At 49.2% G+C, this 21,379-nt stretch overlaps 5 protein-coding genes across 5 annotated transcripts; 2 read left to right on the top strand and 3 right to left on the bottom strand.

The window, feature by feature from the left end:
* Positions 1-2,353: 2,353 nt before the first annotated feature.
* On the bottom strand, positions 2,354-7,438 carry LDX57_003280 (uncharacterized protein). The gene has a single exon (XM_046084924.1). The coding sequence runs from the start codon at positions 7,248-7,250 to the stop codon at positions 3,894-3,896; it is 3,357 nt and encodes a 1,118-aa protein (XP_045940887.1). The 5' UTR covers positions 7,251-7,438; the 3' UTR covers positions 2,354-3,893.
* Positions 7,439-8,269: 831 nt separating this feature from the next.
* LDX57_003279 (E3 ubiquitin-protein ligase SSM4) lies at positions 8,270-13,213 on the bottom strand (the record flags this gene model as incomplete). The annotated part of the gene is made up of 2 exons (XM_046084923.1): positions 8,270-9,834; positions 9,886-13,213. The coding sequence occupies 2 exons, from the start codon at positions 13,211-13,213 to the stop codon at positions 8,270-8,272; spliced, it is 4,893 nt and encodes a 1,630-aa protein (XP_045940886.1).
* A 784-nt stretch (positions 13,214-13,997) lies between these two features.
* LDX57_003278 (uncharacterized protein) lies at positions 13,998-17,868 on the top strand. The gene is made up of 4 exons (XM_046084922.1): positions 13,998-14,024; positions 14,125-14,308; positions 14,375-15,091; positions 15,152-17,868. The coding sequence occupies exons 2-4, from the start codon at positions 14,184-14,186 to the stop codon at positions 16,800-16,802; spliced, it is 2,493 nt and encodes an 830-aa protein (XP_045940885.1). The 5' UTR covers positions 13,998-14,024; positions 14,125-14,183; the 3' UTR covers positions 16,803-17,868.
* On the bottom strand, positions 17,196-17,816 carry LDX57_003277 (SND2/TMEM208 family protein; the record flags this gene model as incomplete). Its single annotated transcript, XM_046084921.1, has 2 exons — positions 17,196-17,702; positions 17,808-17,816. 2 exons carry the CDS (start codon positions 17,814-17,816, stop codon positions 17,196-17,198), a joined length of 516 nt encoding a protein of 171 aa, XP_045940884.1.
* An 831-nt stretch (positions 17,869-18,699) lies between the features above and the next one.
* CDC27 (anaphase promoting complex subunit bimA) lies at positions 18,700-21,351 on the top strand (the record flags this gene model as incomplete). The annotated part of the gene is made up of 4 exons (XM_046084920.1): positions 18,700-19,036; positions 19,132-19,305; positions 19,359-21,217; positions 21,280-21,351. The coding sequence occupies 4 exons, from the start codon at positions 18,700-18,702 to the stop codon at positions 21,349-21,351; spliced, it is 2,442 nt and encodes an 813-aa protein (XP_045940883.1).
* Positions 21,352-21,379: the final 28 nt, after the last annotated feature.

Raw genomic sequence — 21,379 nt, 5'->3', positions numbered from 1 at the left:
TTTAATAAATTTTGTTGTTGTTTATTGATAATGTCGAATTTTATTAATTATAAATTATAAAGATTGCTGTATTCTTAATTTTTTAATTATATTAATTGTTTATTATTAACATGGTAATTATCCATTTTTAGATTTTTTTAAAATTGTATTTCAAATCGATTTTTTTTTAAATGTTAAAATCATAAAATTGATTGTTAATGTCAGGGTGCGGGCTGGCGGGGGTGGTAGAGCTGATGGCAGGTAGGCAGACAGGCAGGCAGGTCCTTAGATATCAGGTACTCGATTGCTACAGGGTCAAGCTATATACAGGCTGATAGACAAGACGTAGCTCGAAGAGCTACAACAGGATCTTGGGATAGCGGGGAGATAGGAGGTGACGTGGTCATGTGATCACACTAGTGGGTGCCTGGGGTTATGGCCCGAGGGCCAATACCGCTATCGCCCCTGGGCCAAAACTCTTAGGATTCGCACCGTGACAGTTAATCTTGATTATTTATTCAATTATTTTATTAAATATATTTGATTTTTTTATTCAAATCAATTTTTTTTAAATTTTATTTTTTAGATTTTTTTTTGAATTGTGCGATATAAACGTCATTATTTTAATTTAAATAAAATATAATTTGTTAAAATTTCAATATATATTTAATAATTAAATCGTTTTGCTTAAATTGTTATAATTTTCGTTTTATATTTCGCAATGCGTCAATATTTTTAAATGTTGTTTGAAAATGTTTTTTGAATTTATTATAATTGATAAAAATTTTTTAATATTATTATTTTGATAATTTTCATTCTTTTCTGATAATTTTTAATAAAAAATTCAAATCAATTAAATGCTAAATCAATAAAATAAATTAATATGAAAAAATTTTTATTTATTTTATGCGTCAATTTTTCATGATTTATTTGAAAATACATGTTTAATTAAATTATGAAAATTTGTAATTTAGATCTGATATTATTGAATGTTTTAGATAATTTGATTTTGATTAATTTAACAGTTAAATAATTTTTCAAAATTATGATTTGTTGTTGTAATTGATCAATTATGTTTTTGAAATTATATATAATTGTTGTTTGTTTTTGATTTTGATTTGATTTTTTTGATGAAAATTAAAAAATTTTTATTTAAAATGATTGACATGTTGTTTAAACTCAATTTATATTAATTTGACATTTAATGTGTTAAATTTTAAAATTTGTTTAAGTTATGTTGTATTGCATTGTTGAAATATAATTTAGATTTTTAATGATCAATCCGATTAATTTTAAAAATAGATAATATTTATTTGAAGAATATTATTGCTCTTGAATGATTGAAAATTATGTTTAAAACTCAAATCTAGATTTTAATAAATTAATTTGATGATTGAAAGATCTTTAAATAATTAAAATAAAATTAAAATTAAATTGATATGTATATTTTTTTATGATAGAATGTGAACGAATTGTATTAAGAATATAATTTTTGTAATTATTAAAGACAGTGATTGTATTGAATGCGAAAAATTAAATAAGAATTATTTTAAATATATAATAATAAATATTTTTATATTTTTTTTGAGTCTTTTATAATTGATAGAGAATATAATAATATACAAATTATGATTGTATATTATTTATTTATATATCATATAATCACGTGTAATGTATGTAGAAACCCAAATATGCATAAATATATATGTATTATAATTTTTAGTATCTTTGTCATTTTTGGTTTAATATTTAAGATATGCTTATTGAGCATTGAGATGAACAGCGGGCATCTCTTTGTTACAGGGCTTGGTTGGTTGTCATTTGCCCGGTGTTCTGTCTAGCGTAGCCACCCTCACCTAAGTGACTGGTATTGGTGTCGTAACAGTAGATAGATCATCATCAGAATAATCAATCTTCAATTCATGAAGTTCTTGATCACCTTTACTGCTTCTAGTACCCAGTATTCCAACAAATAATAATTAACATGTTGTTATCAAATAATATTAATTAGATATAATATATATTATGCAAAATCTGTTTTTGGATTTTATTAAAAAAATTAAATTAGATAATCTTTGCATTATTTTTTTTTTGTTTTTGTGTTTCATTGATGATTGTTTAGAGTGTTTTTACGAATTTATTATGTAATGAAAAAGATATTGTATTATTTTAATTTTTTTATGAAGTCTTTATAATAACAATTGGATAGATGATTTTGTTTATTTTATGATAAGATTATTTGATTGATTATTTACATGAGCCCGCACGAATGCACGGGCCTAAATGCTTGTATCATATACCATGAGAATTACCGATTGGACCGACCGTGTACCAAGTGCTTTACAAAAGTGACCTACTTCACGGGTGACGACCCCGATATTGAAATGTGCGTTTCGCGAGATCTAGGAGATATCAATCGACTTCTCGCCTACGCGTGGATCATGATCTCCGGGCGTGGTATATTAAGAATGGCGTGAAACTTGACGACGAGCCTTTTGAGCCAACGCCGGAAGCCCTTGAGAGATGGTATGGTAGTGACGGTGTAGAGGATAGATCTTCCTGGAGGTTCGAAAGAAGATGGCAAGTATATCAATTGCTCTCTATCTTTTGGAATGATATCCCCCCCACACACCAATGGGTAGAATGAGGTGAAACACCGGTTCTTCAAAATATCCCGATTGTGTCGGTCCAGGTTACTTGATTATTTTGATCATATAGTTATGCTAGCTCGTTCGAATTCAAAGATTTTGCTATAATTGATGAATCTGCCGAAGCTACGTGCAAGAGTGCGTCTCCAAGAACGTAAAAGAAGGTATGATCATCAGATTGTTGTAGACGTTATAGGATTCTACCTGAAGGGCAAGCAGCCAAGGGCGAAGCCCTTGGTTCCCTTTATGTATGGATGCAACAGCAGAAAGTTATTTATCTGTTTAGATTATATCGTTGGAGAGGCCTCTCTACATCTAGAACTTTCATGATGGTCAATTAGTTTTGGTTGACATGGCTACCAAGATGTGTACTCGGGAGGCTATCTACTGTTGTACAGATAGAGTCCAAACTCAGTCAAGTCTTGCTCACGTACTATATGCTAGTAACTAACTGGTAGGTAGGCAGTAGATAGGAGACCTGTGATAGAGATAGAACCACAATAATAATCATAAAAATGAAAACGCAGAAGGGGGTATTATTGGATTGGACTGAACAAGACAAACAAAAAGATACAAGGAACCAGGAAAGGAAAGGGTTTCCTATCGGCTCGTTCATAGGTCATTCATATAAACGTGAAGCAAAATTAGACCAGGGGTAATATTTTGTAGGAAAGGAAGGTGGATGAGCATGTGGTATATGTTCTTCCCGCATAGGGGACAAGGTAAGTAAGTACTTGGCGAAGTAAGGAGAGATATGGATCGAAGGAGCGAGTAGGTATGTCCAAGTCCTCACGCAATTTGTCTTTCTAGACTGCGTGGTTGGGTCAATATAGGCGGCATGCCCCGATACGGGACCTCTCGTAGACCACGACTGGTATTGACAGGCCCCATGCTGGGATCGTCGATGCGGAGTCGCCCGATGTCAACGGGAATCTGATCCGGGAGTGGAAGGGGATTGCGGTAGCGCGGGTTCTGAGGCTCCAGGGTGTTCGAATGAGGCATGGCGTAGGCAAGCGACCCATCTGGGCCCCCTGGGAGGGCAACGTAGGATGCGTTGAGAGTGCGCGCGATATCCTCGAGGAGGACCTCCATGGGCGCTATATAGGCCGTGTGGCTTTTGTCGGACCAGGCTAGAACGTGGCCACAGACACGGCCGGTCGACCGCTCGAAGACCCATGCGCCTGAATCGCCGGGGACTAAAGCAAGACGAGTTAGCATGTGGTTGCTTGGATAAATGACCAGAGTGCGTAGTGAACTGTGGTGTGCTTACTTACCCCCGAAATTCCCATCCACACAAAAGCTCGTCGAGAAGGTCTGTCGACCGTGCAGCTTGACGATTGTCATTGCCCGTGAGATCTGTCCCGTTTGCAGGCCGCTCGTTCGACCGCAACAGTGCACATTTAAGCCGCCGATATCTTCTAACCGTGCAATGTCATTCAAGTAGATGACTTCGCCTTGGGGAAGTGGACTGCGGTCACCGTATCGTCGCCTGGATGCATTCGGCCTGGATGCTGACGCTTTGTCATAAACAATGTTGCGAACATCGATCCGATCTTCGTTGATTTTGATCAATGCCCAATCAATCTCGTGTTTAATCCCTTTTCGTGTCCAACGTCGAACACCAGATGACGCATGAACGAACCCGAAAGAGTGAGAGGCCAAGTGTTCATCGTCGCGGTCTTCGGGAGATGGAAAGAAGTCTTCTCGAACATCATCAATCGCGGGCTGCGTGACGAATAAAGGTGGCTCATCGCCGGGTTCGATGCCCGCCGTGTCACCGATGGATGCTGCATCCTCATCTTCGTACTCGTCGTCGTCAAGCCCGAACGCGTCCTCGTCCGATGAATAGCCCTCCGACAGGCAGAACTCCTCGTAATTCCCATCTAAGGAATGCCCATCTCCGTCCTCATCTTCCGAGATTTCAAATTCAAGGTCGAAATCAGACGGCCCTTCCTCATCAGCCCAGCTGTACATGAATTCCGCATCTTGCGGACCTGACGGTTGCGGCCAATTACCAGCCGACCGCAAAGGCCCGCCAGAGTCTTCATCCTCATCCTCCTGGTCACTGGGTGCTTCGAGCATGTGGTGAACGGTCATCCCATAGGGCATGCCATCTACCAGTATGGCGCCACCGTATGTCACCGGAGGCAGATGCTCCTCGTTCAGGAATGCCCCCATGGATGCGCCGCACAGAGGCCGTTGCTGATGACAAGGGTTTGGGTCTTGGTAAGAAGGGCCATGCGGGTCTGCTCTCTCCGGTCCAGTCTTCGCCGGCCTGCGGCGCTTCTTGCGTGGGACTTTGGACCGTTGGATGTCGCCCCGGAGCACAAGAAGATCCCAATCTTCGCTCTCCAGCGGGAAATACTTCTTTAACGCCGCACGGACCTTCTTTGCGCTAGCGCAAGTCACACAGATCGTGGTCCGAGCGTTTTCCGGCGCATCGCCGGTCATCATGAGAGTAACACCACACGATTCGGAGGAGTCTTTCAAGATTTTCTGTAGGAGCTTTCGGAGTCGGGGAAGCATCTGGAAATTCCACACATTCAGATGTTCCTGTGGGATTTCAACGTTGGTGAGCTTTTTGAAAGTTCTTTTACGAGTTTGTGGCTCGTCGAGACCCATTTTGCCTCGAAGAGCCTTCATGTCGGCATGGGGCAATATGGGAAATGGCTCCGCAATAGGAACGGATTGGGTATGCGCGGGTTCAAATTCTCTCATTGCCGCTTTCGAATCCTGCACGTCAGGTCTAGGAACAAGAGCAAGGGGCAGGCAATCATCCAGCTCGTCGGCATTCGGCGCCGAAAATAGATCAATTCGGCAGCAGGACCAGGCGATCTTGGACATGGTGTAGATGAAATTCATCGAGAACGAAAAGATGCTGTCGGGCTCGGAGAGATCCAGCACTGGGTAGTGGAAGGTTTGAGGCACTCGTAGATTCAGGTCGTCGAAAGGCTGCGTGGAGAGGTGGAAGTTCGGCGCATCTAGACATAGCTGCACCACGTGAAGGTAGGCACTGCCGCATTTGGGGCCCAGTTTCTGCAGGTAGACGTTCTCGATCCTCTGCTTGAACATGGAGTTGTTGTACTTCATCTTCCACAGGCGGCTTACAGGCGCCCACAATCCGATTTCCATCAAGACCAGGCCCAGCGAGTACAGGTCGTAAGCCCAGGCAGCATCGTCCTCAAGTGACCGCTTGTCGTCGGGATGACGGTACATACTTGACGACAAAGGTTCGGGCGTAGACCCGTTAGCAGAAAATTGCGCGAAAGACGTCAGGTAGGGGTGTTGAAGGTTCTCCGTTAGGCTAACTTCGTCGTTGTTAGAGTTCGTCAGTCCCGGAAAGATGAGAACGTTGCTGCTATTGATGTTGCCGTGCACCAGATTCTGGCTCCTTAATTGGAGTACGGCCATCAGTAGGTCGTAGGCCAAACGGAACCTCGTTTCCAGATTGGGAATCTGGTTATCTTCTTTGGTCTGGAATAGAGACACCAGTTGCTTCGGTTTCAGACCCTGCAACAGATCGGTGGGGTTGCGAAGGAACGGGAAATAGTCCATTGGCATCTGGTAGATGAAAGCATAGCGGGAGTTGGGCATGTCAATATAATAACCCAGGAACTTCAACAAACCCAGGTGAGAAACCCGCGCATTCTGAACCAGCTGGTCGAGGGTCTGGTTGACGTGATCAAGACGTTTGTTACTGGGGACCGCGACAGCGCCCGACGACTCCAGAATCATGGGTGTGAATTCAACGAGAATAGTGGCTGTCGAGTCCTTGGAACCGCGCAAAAATGGAGATGCCGAGGTCTTGATGCGACCAATAGCGCGAGAATTAGTGGAAGCGGCGACCATTTCATACGGCGGAGGGCTGTTGTCGTGGGATGCACCAGAGAGCTGCAGCGCCGAGCGATCGATGAGGTAGTTCTGCGAGTTCTCCAGCCTTGGCTTATCCAGATTATGGGTGGGGTAGGGCGAGTATTCGAAGGGGTCTTGTTTCGTGGTGGAGCTAGCATACATCTGCTTCGAGTCGTAGGAAGGACCGTGATAGGATTTGGAGTCCGTGGTAGGTGTTTGGGAGGCGGAGTACTGCCGCGACCAGCCCGACTGCCCACTGGAGGCCATAGTGCGCCGCGAACGAGACAGGTCATAGAGTGTATCAATGCAAGAGGTCAAGTCGGAGAGCAGGGTCTTCGATCGATTGATATCCTCGTTGGTCCAGTGCGTCTTGACCGGCAGACGGCTCAGGGCATCTTTCGCATCCTTGTCGGCTCGGCCACCTTTGGGCGGTAGGAGGTCGGAGGTTCCCGTGTGCTGCAAGCGTTCGGCTTCGTTGAGGAGTTCTTGAATTGACGACATAACACTGGCAACGACGTCGCTGAAGCCAGCCTGGGTCAGCGACTCGTCGATATCGTTCGGCTGGGCTGCGCTAGCATCGCTCCAGTCGAGACCCCATGCCAACAGTCGGTCTCGCTGGGTTCTGAAATTCCGGTGGAGGGTGACTAATTCGGGGTCGTCGACAGCCTTGGACGCGGTGGTGACGCTCTCACACGATGTTTTGGTGTCGGTATACATCTTGGTGAGGCGTCGCTGGAGGTAGGACCCCCCATGATGACGGAGAACGGACATCTTGGCGCGCAAGAGTGCGAACGGGGATCAAGATGAGTCGATATTAGCGGGGATTGGGGATCATTTCAATCGAGTGGGACGAAATGAGCACCGAAATCAGGGGGAATACATGATCTGGGGCAGGGGGGGGGAAGAAAGAGAATGAATTAGAAGCGAAGTCTGCAGAGCGCGGTGTTAGTCCATCGGCGAGAGAGTGATAAGAGGGGCAAAAAGGCGACGGGAGGAATAAGAATAGAAAGGCCGGTGGGCAAGGAATTCTGTTGCCTAACCAATAGGGAGTGGCGAGTGAAGCAAAGCCTCATCTGCCAAGCCACACCTCCGCGCCGCCTTGGCACGGTCACGTGGCAGGCAGCCGCGATTCGGCGATAGTCGTTTGCTGATTGGTCGTACCGGCAGAGGGCACGTGCATTGGCCCCGCCTGGCTGCAGGCTGACTCAGCGGTGCCTTGCTCGTTGCGAGCTTAAACGGCTGAAAGGGTTAGACTGAAAGCATTAAAAACATTAAAAGTATTGAAGATTAATGAGTAAATACTTCATGATCCTGCGTCGAGGCTGAGTTGCGAGAACGAACACGACGGATTCCTGATCTTCTAACCAACATGCAGCCATTCATTATTATTGTCCTCTACTCGGCCCGATACCTCCAATGCTACTGTGTACGTAGGCTTCACCATTTCTGCGAAAATCTCGCACGGGATTCCACTCTGTAGTAGGCAGAAAGAAACTTCATCAGGCAACCACCATTTACCTTCGATCGCTAGATCCCGCTAACTCCAACGATCTACGTAATTTGAAGGATCTGCTTTGAATTTCTTTTATTTATCTTTGGTTTTTCTTCTTAAACATTCTGTTCATGAATCATCATAATAAAATAGATAAATAATAATAATAATAATGTTCACAATCGTTTGCGACGAGTACGTTAAAAGAAACAAGACCAAACAACCAAAATGTTGCTACAAGTGTTTTGAATTACCACTCCTGCGTGCCTCTCTTGTACCTCATCAAGTCGCAACCCATTTATCCCGTAATGACCTGTCGAGGCACGCCGACATCCCTTGCGCGTTTCTCTCGGAAATTATGGAGACGCTCCCCAATCAAATAGACATCGTCTCGAATGTTGACTCGCCAGATCTCCACCTGTCGACGAACAAGATAAGCCAGCCAAAGCAGTAGGCTCATGAACAACGTCGCCGGGTACGCATAGCGGTAAACTTTAGACTGCACCTCGGGGGCCGAGTGGAACATGCTCGCGTTCAAGATGAATCCTAAACAGAGGGGCAAAGACACCGCAACAGCTGCGAGAAGCGTGATTGGGAGCAACAATGCCCGCGTGGCAAGGTTCACGTTGGGTTTCAACCAGCTGTCCCGGAAGATGCCGTTCAGGGCGGCCGCAGGGCGAGAGGCTGAATTCCACAGAACAAATTTGACTGCCATTTGAACATAGAGCACCCCTAGCGTCCAGTCCTGCACGAAGTGGATGACATGGGCCTGGGTACCGCCCAAGTATGTGTGCACTGGGACCAGCACATAAAGCTCCACCACCAGAGCGAACAGGGACGGCAGCACCACGGAGAAGGCCGTGAAAATGTAGATGAGACGAAGACCGTTCATGGCTACATTGGTTAATCCGAGGCAGGCCTGTCGAGGGGACTGCAAATACGGGCCCAGGCGGTCTTTGACCGAGGCAGCACGGTTCTTGCAGTACCAGGCAACAAACACCACCCCGCCGACTATACAGATACCAATCGAAAAGGCATATATGTCGTTCAGTGGCCGGTTGGGGAAATATGACGACATCAACTTGCGTCCAACAATCAGTGGGATAATGGTGGTGCCTACGCCAGTGGCAGCTGCAAATACCCAAATCAAGAGGATGAAGGCGGCAATCCTGCTTCGGAAGAACGGAGGGACGTAAACCTTCGTGAACATGTCATTTTTTCGGCCATGCAGACCCTCATCCACGTCGGTGGCCCCGTCAACCCGCTCGTTCGATTCGGATACTTCCAAGAAAACCTGGCTGCCTTTGGGAATGCGGACCTGGTCGGAAGCGGGGGCACGAACGAATCTCCCGTCTCGAGCAAAATAGACGTCCGTAGTCTTGTCAGCTGCCGCCTTCTGGTCGTCCTTATTAGTATGCACAGGCTCCGTAGTGTCCCCTTTGGCTAGCGTTAACTTTTGCCACCATGTTCGCCGCACATGATATCCTTCTTCGTCAATTTGTCTGTCGCCGAAGAAGAACTCAGTCAGGCGCAAGAAGCGGGCACATTTGTGGAACCACCAATTGTAGAGGCCGTGTAGGCCGTCGGAAGGTTTGATGGAGCGAATTGCAAGCGGCATGACGAAATTGTAGAACAGCAGGTCAACCGGGAACTCAAGGACCGGAATAGTGGCAGACCAGTGGATCGGTAAAATCCCGTCGAAGGCAAAGGACAGCCCCCACACAACACCTCCAAGACAGACGATCACCAGAGCACCATAAACCAAGGCACTGAATGCGATCTTGCGTAGTTGGGTGGTGATGTTGCGCTCCAGCACGTCACGCACGGGATGGAAGGTCGGGTCATCCGGATCGCGAATGAAATCTGGACCAAGTTAGTCATTTCCACGCTGAGAATAGAATAGGCAGCACTTACACAACACACCACTCCTCATGATCTTTCGGCACATGGCAACGAAAAGAGCAAAGTGGAACATGTAGCAGGTGCCGATGAACCAATGGACGAAGAGCGAAGTGAGGGGCGATGAGGAGGTGAATTCAATTCGGGAGGTAATGGATGCGCCTTCGAAAAGAGGCAATAATGCAATGTCTAGCAAGGATCCACAATAAAGGGGGAAGACAATCATCTCAATTCCGATTATGAGGATTACTTTCATAACTCCCCCGGCTTGATTGAGTACCTCGGCAATGATGCCTTCAACCCTCTGTCCTCGAGCCACACCAGAGATCAGAGCAGTAGCACGTAGGTAGAGAAGGCCCAGGGCCGAGACAAGAAGATATCCCATGACGATGGCAATGACACGATCTTGGGTATCCCACACAGCGAGATCAGTATCGAGGGTTATACTAGCTGCCGGTGGCAGGCCCATCATGTTGGCTTTGAACCACTTTGTGCCATTGAAGGACAGCGGGATGCGTTCCATGAAATGTTTGATTTGATACTGAGTTTGAAGCAACCAACCATTTAGATCAAGGGACTCACGATCAAACGCAAAGGCACCAATGACCCCGTGGGAGACCAATCGAAGTGGCATATCATGCAATACAAACCTGACCACGACGACAATGGATCGTAGGAGGGCGGCAATCCGTGCTTGGTGAATTTTCAAGGCTTGGTGAGAGAGAACGGAAAACATAGGAACATCCGCTTCATGAAATACGAAAAATGCGCTAGCAACATTCTTCAATCGGTGGCTGCTAGCATCAATGAGCGAAAGCGAGGCGCTGGTGATGGATTTGGTGTGTGGGATCCAGTCTCCGATAGGCAACAGAGCACCGAGAGGGCTAAGGAACACCTTGCATAGAAGAGTGACCCAGTACATGACATAGCCCAGGCTACCAATTAATGTATCGAGCGTAACATCGGCGAAAACTGATACGGCAGTCATTGGCACACCAAAGACAAGCTGTATGGGGTTTGCTAGGAGAACAAGCGCAATTTTTCCCCACAGGTAGGGGAGCCAGATTCCAATTGCCACGGTAAACGAGATCAGGAGGGCACTGAAGACACCGTTTTGCAGGAGACCAAAGATCGGACCGTGCATACCAATAAGCTCAAGTATTCCTTCCAGGTCGTCGCCGTCCTCAATAGCTTCAATATCGTTTGGATCGAGTCCGGCATCCGCAAGGAGACCTTGGTTATCCTGTGCAGCATTGTTGATGGCGCGTTGATTGTTTTGCACGGGCACAAAAGGCGGTTCCAAGGCGGGGTCTTCAATTATATGCTCTCCATCTTCATGCGGAGGTTCTTCAGCCGGTTCATCTGGAGTGATATCGGCCCAAAACCAATCGAGAACTCGAGTAGCCATCGCTTTGGGAGGAGTAGGAACAGCCGGGTTGTCATTGGGAACCGATGACGGGGCGCTTTCCGGTATGTCGCCCGCCCTATCGGCAAAAGAATCATTGGCCCCGAAAGGTTCGGCTGGAACAGGGGCTGGAGCAACAGCTACAACAGGGGTAGCGACAGGAGCTTCATGGACATAAGGTTCGCCATCGTAGGCTTGGGTGGGATTGATATCATCCTCAGGCTGGCCCAAAGCATTTGATCCCGGATCTGGAAAGTTGAAAGCGAAAGGACTCTGTGATCGCTCTGTGTGGTCAGAACCCTCAGGTTCTGGGTTGAATGAGTTTGAAGCATCCCAATGCGTTGTGTAATCCTCCGGCCGTTCATATCCATATGCCGGCTGAGAGGATTCCGAGATCACAGGCTGCGGGTCATACGTGTGTGCATCATATGCATCCGTGCCGGGAGCCATCTCATTCCGTTGCGTCGCCGTTCCACGGCCAAAGAAGTCAGGAGGTCGATTTTGGCGCAAGTTGGTCATCGCAGTCACGATCCAGTCCAATTCTACCTCCCGGTTCTCTTCTCTGATGAGCCTAAGGACCTGTTCAGGATCACCCTGAGCGCGCGACCACAAGTCCCGAAAAATATCAGTACCGGGCCAGACCTGACCTATCTGGGAATACTGTTGTCCCGTTGAAGGATCGACATCTTCACCATAATCGTTGCCGTCGTAATGCTGGGTACTAAAATCTTCGGCGGCTTCTGGGTGGGCCAAATTATCATCTCGGATGAATGTATGGCCATGGAAGGGCCTTGGGCTCTCCTGGGGAGGTGCTACCCCGTCTGCGTCATCGAACCCACGGGCATTTCCCTGTAGTCCTGCTTCTTCCTGTTCTAGAGCAGGCTGCTGACCGGGTATCGGTCTATCTTCGTTTTGATTTGGACGATTATTAGCGATTAACTGGACAGCCGCCTCCCGTTCCCCTTCCGCGATGTTGGCCGTTGGTTGCTGTTGAACCACCCACTCCCGGATCAAAAATATCAGTATGCAGGAGACCACAACTAAGATAGTAATGAGTTGTCCTTCCAATGTGTCGATCAGAATGTTGTTGAATGTGGGAGATGGCGTTAGAGAGTTGAGGAATTTAACGTCGGAAAGCCATGAGGAGCGCCGGGGTTTGGACAGCCCAAGAGTAGCGTTCGATGATGCCGCGTCCGAATGGCCAGCCCCCGACGACATCGCGGGGAAGAAAAGGCTCGAAAAAGCGTTCTTGATCAAGCTGAACATCAAAGGTTCACCAGATGAGAAACCAAACATTGACGGTACCGGCGCCGAAGCATCACTCGAGCCTGGCAAGATAGCAGCCGGCACTGCGGACGCCGTACCGGCCGCTCCACTGCTGAGCGAACCGGTTACACCTTCCACGGAATGAGAACCATGGCCAGGGACGGATCCTTGACGAGGCATATCACTCCCTGACCAACGGCCATCTGCCAACCAGAAGAGAGCCCGCCAAATTGCCCTCATCGACCACGGCAGCCATCCAAGCCAAACAAACGCGACAAGGACGAACCGAAACCATGTCACCATTGTCCGAAAGCTATGTATGAAGAGCTGCTTCATGAACAGCGGCGCGGGGAGATTTCGAGGCATGTTCGGGTCGTACAGTTTGGTAAATCGGAACGGCGTTTTACACAGCTCGCAATGCTTCTTCTGGGAATGCGACAGCCACTCAACCAAGCAGGCCTGGTGGACAAACTTGATGCTGCCACTGCATTTGCACGGATAGAAGAGCTGCTCTTCCTCCGTCCCTTCCCCGCGACATATTCTGCAAGTATCTGGATCCTCGACGTCCCTCCCCTTTCCTTTGGTGTTGGTAGCATAGGCCGGATCATTCATCAGGTCTGGAAAAGACGCCGTGCCCGAGTAGTCCGGGAATTGATGTTCTGGACCCTCCATGTTGACGACAACGTCGTTCGACGGTCCGATCGTCTTCAGTAGTGATAGCCAGATGTCATGTTCATAGAACCGCAGAGGGCGCGACTTTCGATATAAGGGGCACGTGAGTCGAGCACAACGGTGTTTCCGCAGGTAGTTCCGTTTTAAAGCAAGACGCCGCTGGTCGTGAAGTTCAAGGTGAAGACTTTCTGAAGTCGACCGTAACCAACTTGTGGCAAGTTGCCCAGGTTGATAACAGTTATGGAAACAACCGTCGAAATGTGGTTCAGGTCAAAGAGCGCGATGACTCAGCTGGAATGACCTCGCCCCGTCACTGACACGTGACATTACCGTACGGTGTACAGCGGCGGAATTACCGCGGATTCGGCGCAGAAATTGAGAATATTCTGCGTATTCTGCGTATTCTGCGTATTGAGAACGGAGGGGCGCCACTTGCAGCCATGAGGTCACCGATCGAAGCAGGAAAAACGCAATGCATCATCTTTCCCTCCTTAGTTGGTGCCGCCAGCTGCAGGGGATGCAACTGGACGAGTCTGCTGTAGTAGTTATTTAGGGCTCCTCCTGTCATACATAGTTCTCCCTGATTTACATTCTTTCGACCCAAGGGGTATTTCTTGTGCACAACTTCTGGGAGAAAGCTTTTGCTTGAAAAAATTAATGAAAAAATAATAATAAAAATAAAAATAAAAATAAAAGTTCGTGCCAAGACTTTCAAGGTTGCATAGTCGCGTGTGGTGTCCCTTCGAATACTCCCGCGGCCTCTCTTCTTGCTCCGTTGCGAACCCGCTTACAACCGACCAACCCTCGGCCAGTGAGTCTCACCGCATTCTTTGTGCCTACTGAGGCCTTTATGAGTGCCATGCTTCGAGGGCTATTCAAATCATAAAGCATCTTCTAATCAGTGTCATCAGATTCGAGACACGACGCGAGCTAGGACTGACTAGCCTGACGGAGCATCGCCCCGGTCAGTATGACCACCACCGTCGACGATGCGCGCCCCGCGGAGGCCGTCGAAAAAAGTGCTGGCACTCATGAGAACCGCGTGAACTCTACACGGAGAAGTCCTCTCCGGTGGACCCTCGGGGTGTTCGTGCGGTATGTTCGATACTTCATATGATTTTTTTGTTCGCGATGTCGGACTGACCAACTCTTGCTTTCTAGCCTGTGTATCTGGTATGCGCTACTGACTCCTATCTTCCGATGCCCGTCTCATCTGTCCGAACTGAACGAATCCTCCCCGCGAGTTTGCAAACCATACCTGGTCGCTCGGTCCTACGTTGAGCCCCATATTACTCCCTACTACAATGCCTACGGCGCACCTTATGTCGAACTTGCCCGCCCCTACGCGCGCACGGTAAATGAAAAGGTCTACACTCCCGCCGCAAATGTTGGCAGATGGGGTTATGACAAGTACGGCGCCCCGGCTTTGGACCAGGCTCAGCAGTTCACTCAACAGCAGTGGGAGAGACAGGTTGTTCCCCACTTGCAGTCCGCCCAGGATAGTGCGACTAGTTTGTACAAGGCTAATGTCGCACCCCACGTTGAGAGGGTGGAAATCGCGCTGTCGCCGTATTATCAGAAAACCAACGCCGCTTTCAGCTCGGTGCTCCAGGGATATGTGTTACCCTTCTGCGCCCAGTCAAGGCCATTCATCGGCAAGACCTACACTTCTGGTCAGGATATACTCACAACTACTGTTATGCCTTATGCGCAAACCACCTGGTCTTCTGTGATCTACTTTGCGAACAGCTCATTATGGCCGAAGATTACGGGCCTCTATTCGGAGAATGTCGAGCCTCAGCTAGTGAAAATTGGGCAGAGACTGGCTAGCTACCGTGAGGGGAAACGACTACGACAGGTTGTGGATGACGTTGATAAGTGAGTTTTTTACATGTGGTATTGTGTATGCTCAATTGGCTAATCTTTGTGATTTGGTAGTTCTTCAGACCAGCCCGAATCAACCACATCGTCCGTTCAGCAAGTCGAGTCGCCAGTTACAACTACCGCGTCAGAGACTCCGTCGGAATCAAAGGTTCTTTCTCCCACCGAACTAGCAGCGCAAACTCGTGAAAAAATTGAATCCGATCTTCGTACATGGCAGCAAAAATTCGCCGTTGCCGCCGACAAAGGCCTGGAGGATCTGGAAGAGCGCGTCAAGACGATTGTTGACAGCTATATAGAGAGTGGAGCGAAAGGCCACGGGGAAAGCCTTTTCATAGCCTTGGAAGAAGTTGTGCAGCATGAACTGGCTGAGGTCAAGCAACGTATCACCTCGTTAACCACTCCTCTGCCCGTTGAAGAGGCCCCCGAAGAGGAGGAAGTGGCCCAGGCAAAGCTTTCGGCGGACATCAAGGAAGCTGCAATTGCCATCCGTGATCGCGCTCAGGCGCTCCGCCAGTGGCATAGGACGTTCGACGAAGAGATTGAGCGTCGAGTCTCTGATGCCGTGAAGACCACCCTAGCCGTGTTAGACAGTGTCCGCGACTTGGGACTTCAAGAGATTGGGATCCGCTGGGCCTGGATGGATGGGGTCACTTACAAGGATTGGGAAAAATACCATGCCCTCAAGGCACAGTTTGATGACTGGAGGGCTCAGTTCCGCGCCGTCGGCCTGCAACACATCAAGGTGGAGGAGGCTAGAGTGCTGTCGGACGACATTTTGGGCCGCGGAATGGATGCCGCTGAAAGCGCTGCAAAAGAACTGGCCCGGCTCAAGGACGTTGGCAAGTGGAAAATTGCCGCTCGTGAAGTGAGTGAAGATTTTGAGACACGGTCTGACCCGCCACCCGCTCTTCCCAAACGCAACGCAACCTCCGATGAGATTCCGGGAGAGCAAATTCTTGATCATCACGACGCCGAAGATCGTGATGCCGGTGCTACGAGCTCTTACACCGAGGAGCAGGATATAGGCCTGGACGACGCGCCTCTTTCCGATGATCTGGATTCTGCGAGTTCATCCGAACACAGTTTCCAGCCGACGTCGGGCGACAAAGATGAAGTTCCGAGCGCGAATGAGCAAACCCACGATGCAGGGCATGCCGAGCGGCCGTCTTGGGGCGTTTCTGCGGCTGATGTTGAAACAAGCACCGACGAGCCGAGTATTGACGAACCTATTGAAATGTTACACGGCATTTTAAATGCCGCCGATGAGCAAGTCCCTGTCAAACAAGTCAGCGAATCTCAGGCTCCTGCCCCGTCTGAAGCGTCAGCTCAGCCCGCTCCCAGCCACGCAGCGATTGACGATCTTGTCTCTCAACTACTTGACGGCAAGGATTCTTCTTATGCCGAAGAAGTTATCAAACGGTTGCAAGCTATCTATGGTAAATCGTCTCCAGCTGTTGCATCACCGACTGGTGCCGATGGAACCGACAGGACTACACCCACGGAACCGTCCACGCCTGCGACGGAGACCCCTGTAGTTGTGGATGTTGTTGAGGATGCTATTGATACCACGCAGACCGGCATTCAGGAGGAATCGATTGAGTCTGGGCATCCCGAGGTTTCCGAGGAGGACTCTTCATTCTCCGAGTCGCAAACCGAGGATGTATCCAGCGATGCGAACGAAAACACCAGCAAGGAAGATCTATAATCGCCAACATCGAAAAGCAAGATATCTTTTTTTTCTGGATTTGATACTGCTTCAATTGTCTAATCTAGCTACCTTTACATGCGTGATATCCCCAGTCGCACTTTTCTGGTTTCAATGTTCTGAGAATGCCCACGACCATGCTTATTCCCCATATAGTTTACCACGAGCACGTCACGATATACCATGTTGCCTTGATCCGTTTTTCTGTTCTTTTTTCTGTTTGCTCCTCCTTTCTAACTGCTATTTCTCCCACTCTATCTGTTGTCCTGTATCTTAGTTATCTCAAAAGAACACATATCTCATATTCCAAAGACAAAGTATTACGAATATCTGCATTCAGTAACCAACGTGTCCTAAAATATCTAACATTTTATGCTCCCGCTTTATACCTACTCATCGGTACTGCACTCGTCCTCCGCGCTTCTCCATCTTCTTCTGCCTCTTGCTCTCAGCCCCAGCAGGCTCGGCATCACCGGCACCGCCCATTCCGGCAAATCCGCTCTTCATCCCGGTGACAGTGGTATATGCAAGCCACACCGAGTACAGTGGAATGACGGTCCACAGCCACCAACCCCGATCGCCAAACACGCAGACGGCGCCAATACAGCCCCAGGTCCAGTACAAGACATCCCACATGTACTCCGTCAGCCCCGCAGCGCCTAGATCCTCCCCAGGCGAGCGCAGAGATCCGTCGGCGGCGTTGAATTGCGGACGACCCAATCGGTCGAGGTAGAATTCGATGGCGAGCGTCGGGCAGGCCAGTAGATAGTACGGGGTCATGGAGCGAGGACGGTTAAAGGTCCAGTGGAGAATGAGGAAGACGGCATGTAGACCGACGGTTATGATGTGGGTGCGCAGTAAAAGGGAGGCATTACGCGCGGCGAGGGTTTTGGCTGCTTTCTGGGAGAGAGTGAGCTAGTTGCATCATGGAGTTCTTGATTAAGTGTGTTTCGCGGGTCCAGAGTGAGAGGGAACAACACAAGACAAGATAGAAGCAAGACTAACCTGAGCCATGGTGTCTGTCAGGGAGCAAGATAAAGAGGGGGTATGAAGCCTAGACACAAGTAACTTATGAGAACTCCGTAAGTTCAACGTGGGCAGAGTGAGAGCACTGAAGCAGCGGCCGCTTAGGGAATGGCGTTGCCCACCACAACGGGACAAGCGCCCGCACCCTTCACCAGCCACTCACGGGACTACCGAACAGTTGACGGGCCAAAACATCGACAAAGAGACAAGTCGTGACGACAGTCTGCATCGCCTGCTCTATCGCACCCTGCATCTTGTCCCCCCTCCCCCTACGGCTTCCTGACAAGCTCTGTTGTGTGCTCTTGGTCCCTGTCCCCACTCTCTTCTGTCATCCTCGATATGCAATTTGTCTTTCTCTGAGCTCCTGCTTGGCCCAAAGGGGCGTCACGAGCCCGCCCGCATCGATCGATCGTTCGCTCCCCTAGACAAGACAAGCCCTGATTAGATTCACGGTCGCCTCCTCCGTCCGTTTCAGATTGGGAACCAGTGTACGGGAAGGAAAGGAAGCAATAAATAATTCTCGTGAAAGGGGTATTTTGACCAGCTATCTTTCACCGGATTGGGACCTTTTTCTCTTGCAGTTTTCTCGCCGCCATCGCGCTTTCCTCACCTTCGTCTCGCGGTACCTTCCAGAAAGTCAGACGAAAGAACACAAGACCCGACTTGCGATTTATTCACCTGATGCGTCTCCCATGCTGAGAAGTCTTGGATCTTTCGACTTTTTTGACCAGCTCATCTTCCCAACGCTTTCCGTTCTTGGATCTTTTTCACATTCCTTGTCCCCGAGGAGGGCAAACGACACCGCTTCTTGCTCTCGGACCCTGCGAATCTTTCCTCGGAGACCAAATCCTTTCCAGCTTTATCCGCGACCATGTCGCCATCTACATCTCACATCTCGAGCCAGCTGCGGCAACTAATATACTACCATTTGGACAACAACCTAATACGCACTGCCTTGTTTCTCGCCGGTCGTCTACACGCGTACGAGCCACGAACGTCGGAAGCCTCATATCTACTCGCTCTATGCCATCTGTTGAATGGTCAAGTGAAATCGGCGTTGGATTACAGCAGGAATTTCGGATCGCGGGGTACTCACTTAGGCTGTTCCTATGTCTACGCGCAAGCCTGCTTGGATCTGGGGAAAGAGCTGGACGGAATCACGGCGCTGGAACGGAGCAAGAGCCTATGGGCTTCGAAAAACCATTGGAGTAAGCTTCTGGAGTCGCTTTACGAACAATCTGCTCTCGGCGCGATGCCTATTCTGCTCATTCAAGACTAACTTTCGTTCTTCTTGAAATTTTAGACAAGCACAATGAAACGCGCAGACAACATTTACCGGACGCAGCTGCAGTAATGTGCTTGCTGGGTAAACTGTGGTACGCGCATAAAGAGAACAACAAGGCGGTAGACTGTTATGTCGAGGCTTTAAGGTTGAATCCGTTTATGTGGGATGCATTTATGGGCTTATGTGAAACTGGTGAGCTTTGACGCCGGGGGAGTGCAATCGCAATGACTGACTGGAATTCGAAGGTGTCAACGTCCGTGTTCCTAACATCTACAAACTAAACTCCGATCTGCTCGCGGTAGTCACTTCCTCTATGCAAGAGGACGCCGATCTTGCCACCTCCGATAAAGCCACCCCTGCAGCCGGCCCGCTGCAATCGCAGGCAAATACGAATTCAACCATGGACCCGTTTACAGCTGCAACGTCCCGAGCCGACTCGAATCTTACGCACGGGAGCTCTGTTTTATGGGAGAAGTTAAACGGAAGTACGGTCAGCGTGGTTTCCACAGGAGCATCGGCGCCGATAGTACATGAAGGGACGGAAACGCCGGGAGGCCAAAGCAGTGAATCTGACGAGTTCCGCATCGGTCATGGCGCGGGGAATACGGACGCCCCGATGGAGCCGCCCCTTGCTCCCGCACGGAAGAATCGCACGATTCAGTCAGTAGGTGCCGATCATGGAATGGACCCGCCTCCCAAGATGAAACCCACGGGTATCAGGCAAAGAACAAGGACGAAGCCGGAATCGGAAGAGCACGTAGCCACCCAGACAGAGAAGGAAACCGTCCCCAGTTCGCGAGTCGGGGACCGCAAACGCACAGTTTCTGGTCAGGTCGCTCACTCCTCAACGTCACAGCCCACCGAGCCGGGGGCCCCGCAGCGCCGCAGCGTACGGCTTTTCAATCAGATCAAGCCGACAACAAGCAAATTCTCGGGGACGGCGCTAGGCATGAAAGACGGCCGCGAGCTGAAGAAGGTCAAAGCCACCGGAGCGAAGGGGCGTAGTACAACGGCGCCGACCATGGGTCGCGTGGTCAGCGGCAGTAGGAAGCCGGCCGGTGACATTCATGACAGTGACGGTCGAGAACACCGAACCACTTCCACACATGGCGGGACCCAGCATGCATCGTCTCGCACCGCCGCGCTTGAAAAGTCCAAGTCGATAGAGGCCCTCACGTGGCTGCTAGAACTGTTTGCCAAGTTAGCCTCCGGACATTTCGCCCTGACTCGGTACAGGTGCTCCGAGTCCATCCAGATCTTCAACGCGCTTTCGCAAGGTCAACGCGAGACGCCGTGGGTTCTTTCACAGATTGGTCGCGCGTACTACGAACAAGCAATGTACTCCGACGCCGAGAAATACTTCGTCCGGGTGCGCACAATGGTGCCGTCCCGCCTGGAAGATATGGAGATCTACTCTACCGTCCTGTGGCATTTGAAGAATGACGTCGAATTAGCATATCTGGCGCATGAACTGATGGATGTTGATCGCCTGTCACCCCAGGCATGGTGTGCGATTGGTAACTCCTTCTCCCACCAACGGGATCATGACCAAGCGTTGAAGTGCTTCAAGCGGGCCACTCAATTAGATCCTCAATTCGCATATGGGTTCACCCTACAGGGACACGAGTATGTCGCCAACGAGGAATACGACAAGGCACTCGATGCGTACCGACATGGCATCAGTGCCGACAACAGGCACTATAATGCGTGGTACGGCTTGGCAACGGTATACGATAAGATGGGCAAACTCGATTTCGCCGAACAACACTTCCGCAATGCGGCCACGATCAACCCCACCAATGCCGTGCTGATCTGCTGCATCGGTCTCGTGTTGGAAAAGATGAACAATCCCCGGGGTGCACTGACCCAGTATGGACGAGCTTGCGTGTTAGCGCCGCACTCTGTGCTCGCCCGATTCCGCAAGGCTCGCGTGTGCATGAAGCTCCACGAGCTGAAATCCGCTCTGACGGAACTGAAGATTCTCAAAGACATGGCGCCGGACGAGCCTAATGTGCATTACCTCCTGGGCAAACTCTACAAGATGCTGCACGACAAGGGGAACGCCATCAAACACTTTACGACGGCTTTGAATCTTGATCCCAAGGTAAGGGTACCCGAATAATTTGCGACAATCGTCCACCTTGCTAACTTTTGATGTTGTTACAGGCGGCACAGTATATTAAGGACGCCATGGAGTCCCTGGATGACGATGAAGAGGACGATGAAGATATGGCATGATTTGGTTTTCTCATGCATTTCCGTCTTC

The sequence above is a fragment of the Aspergillus melleus genome, assembly GCF_016097325.1.
Source record: "Aspergillus melleus strain CBS 546.65 chromosome Unknown contig2, whole genome shotgun sequence".
NCBI classification, from domain to species: Eukaryota; Fungi; Ascomycota; class Eurotiomycetes; order Eurotiales; family Aspergillaceae; genus Aspergillus; species Aspergillus melleus.
The sequence above is the reverse complement of the archived record's forward strand: the minus strand, read 5'-3'. Positions and strand labels throughout refer to the sequence as shown.

Excerpts from the sequence above, each read along its gene's own strand:
- LDX57_003278 (XM_046084922.1), top strand. The coding sequence starts at position 14,184 with ATGACCACCACCGTCGACGATGCGCGCCCCGCGGAGGCCGTCGAAAAA. Across the intron at positions 14,309-14,374 it reads ACCCTCGGGGTGTTCGTGCG|CCTGTGTATCTGGTATGCGC; the intron begins GTATGTTCGATA and ends CTTGCTTTCTAG. Across the intron at positions 15,092-15,151 it reads GTTGTGGATGACGTTGATAA|TTCTTCAGACCAGCCCGAAT; the intron begins GTGAGTTTTTTA and ends GTGATTTGGTAG.
- LDX57_003280 (XM_046084924.1), bottom strand. The coding sequence starts at position 7,250 with ATGTCCGTTCTCCGTCATCATGGGGGGTCCTACCTCCAGCGACGCCTC.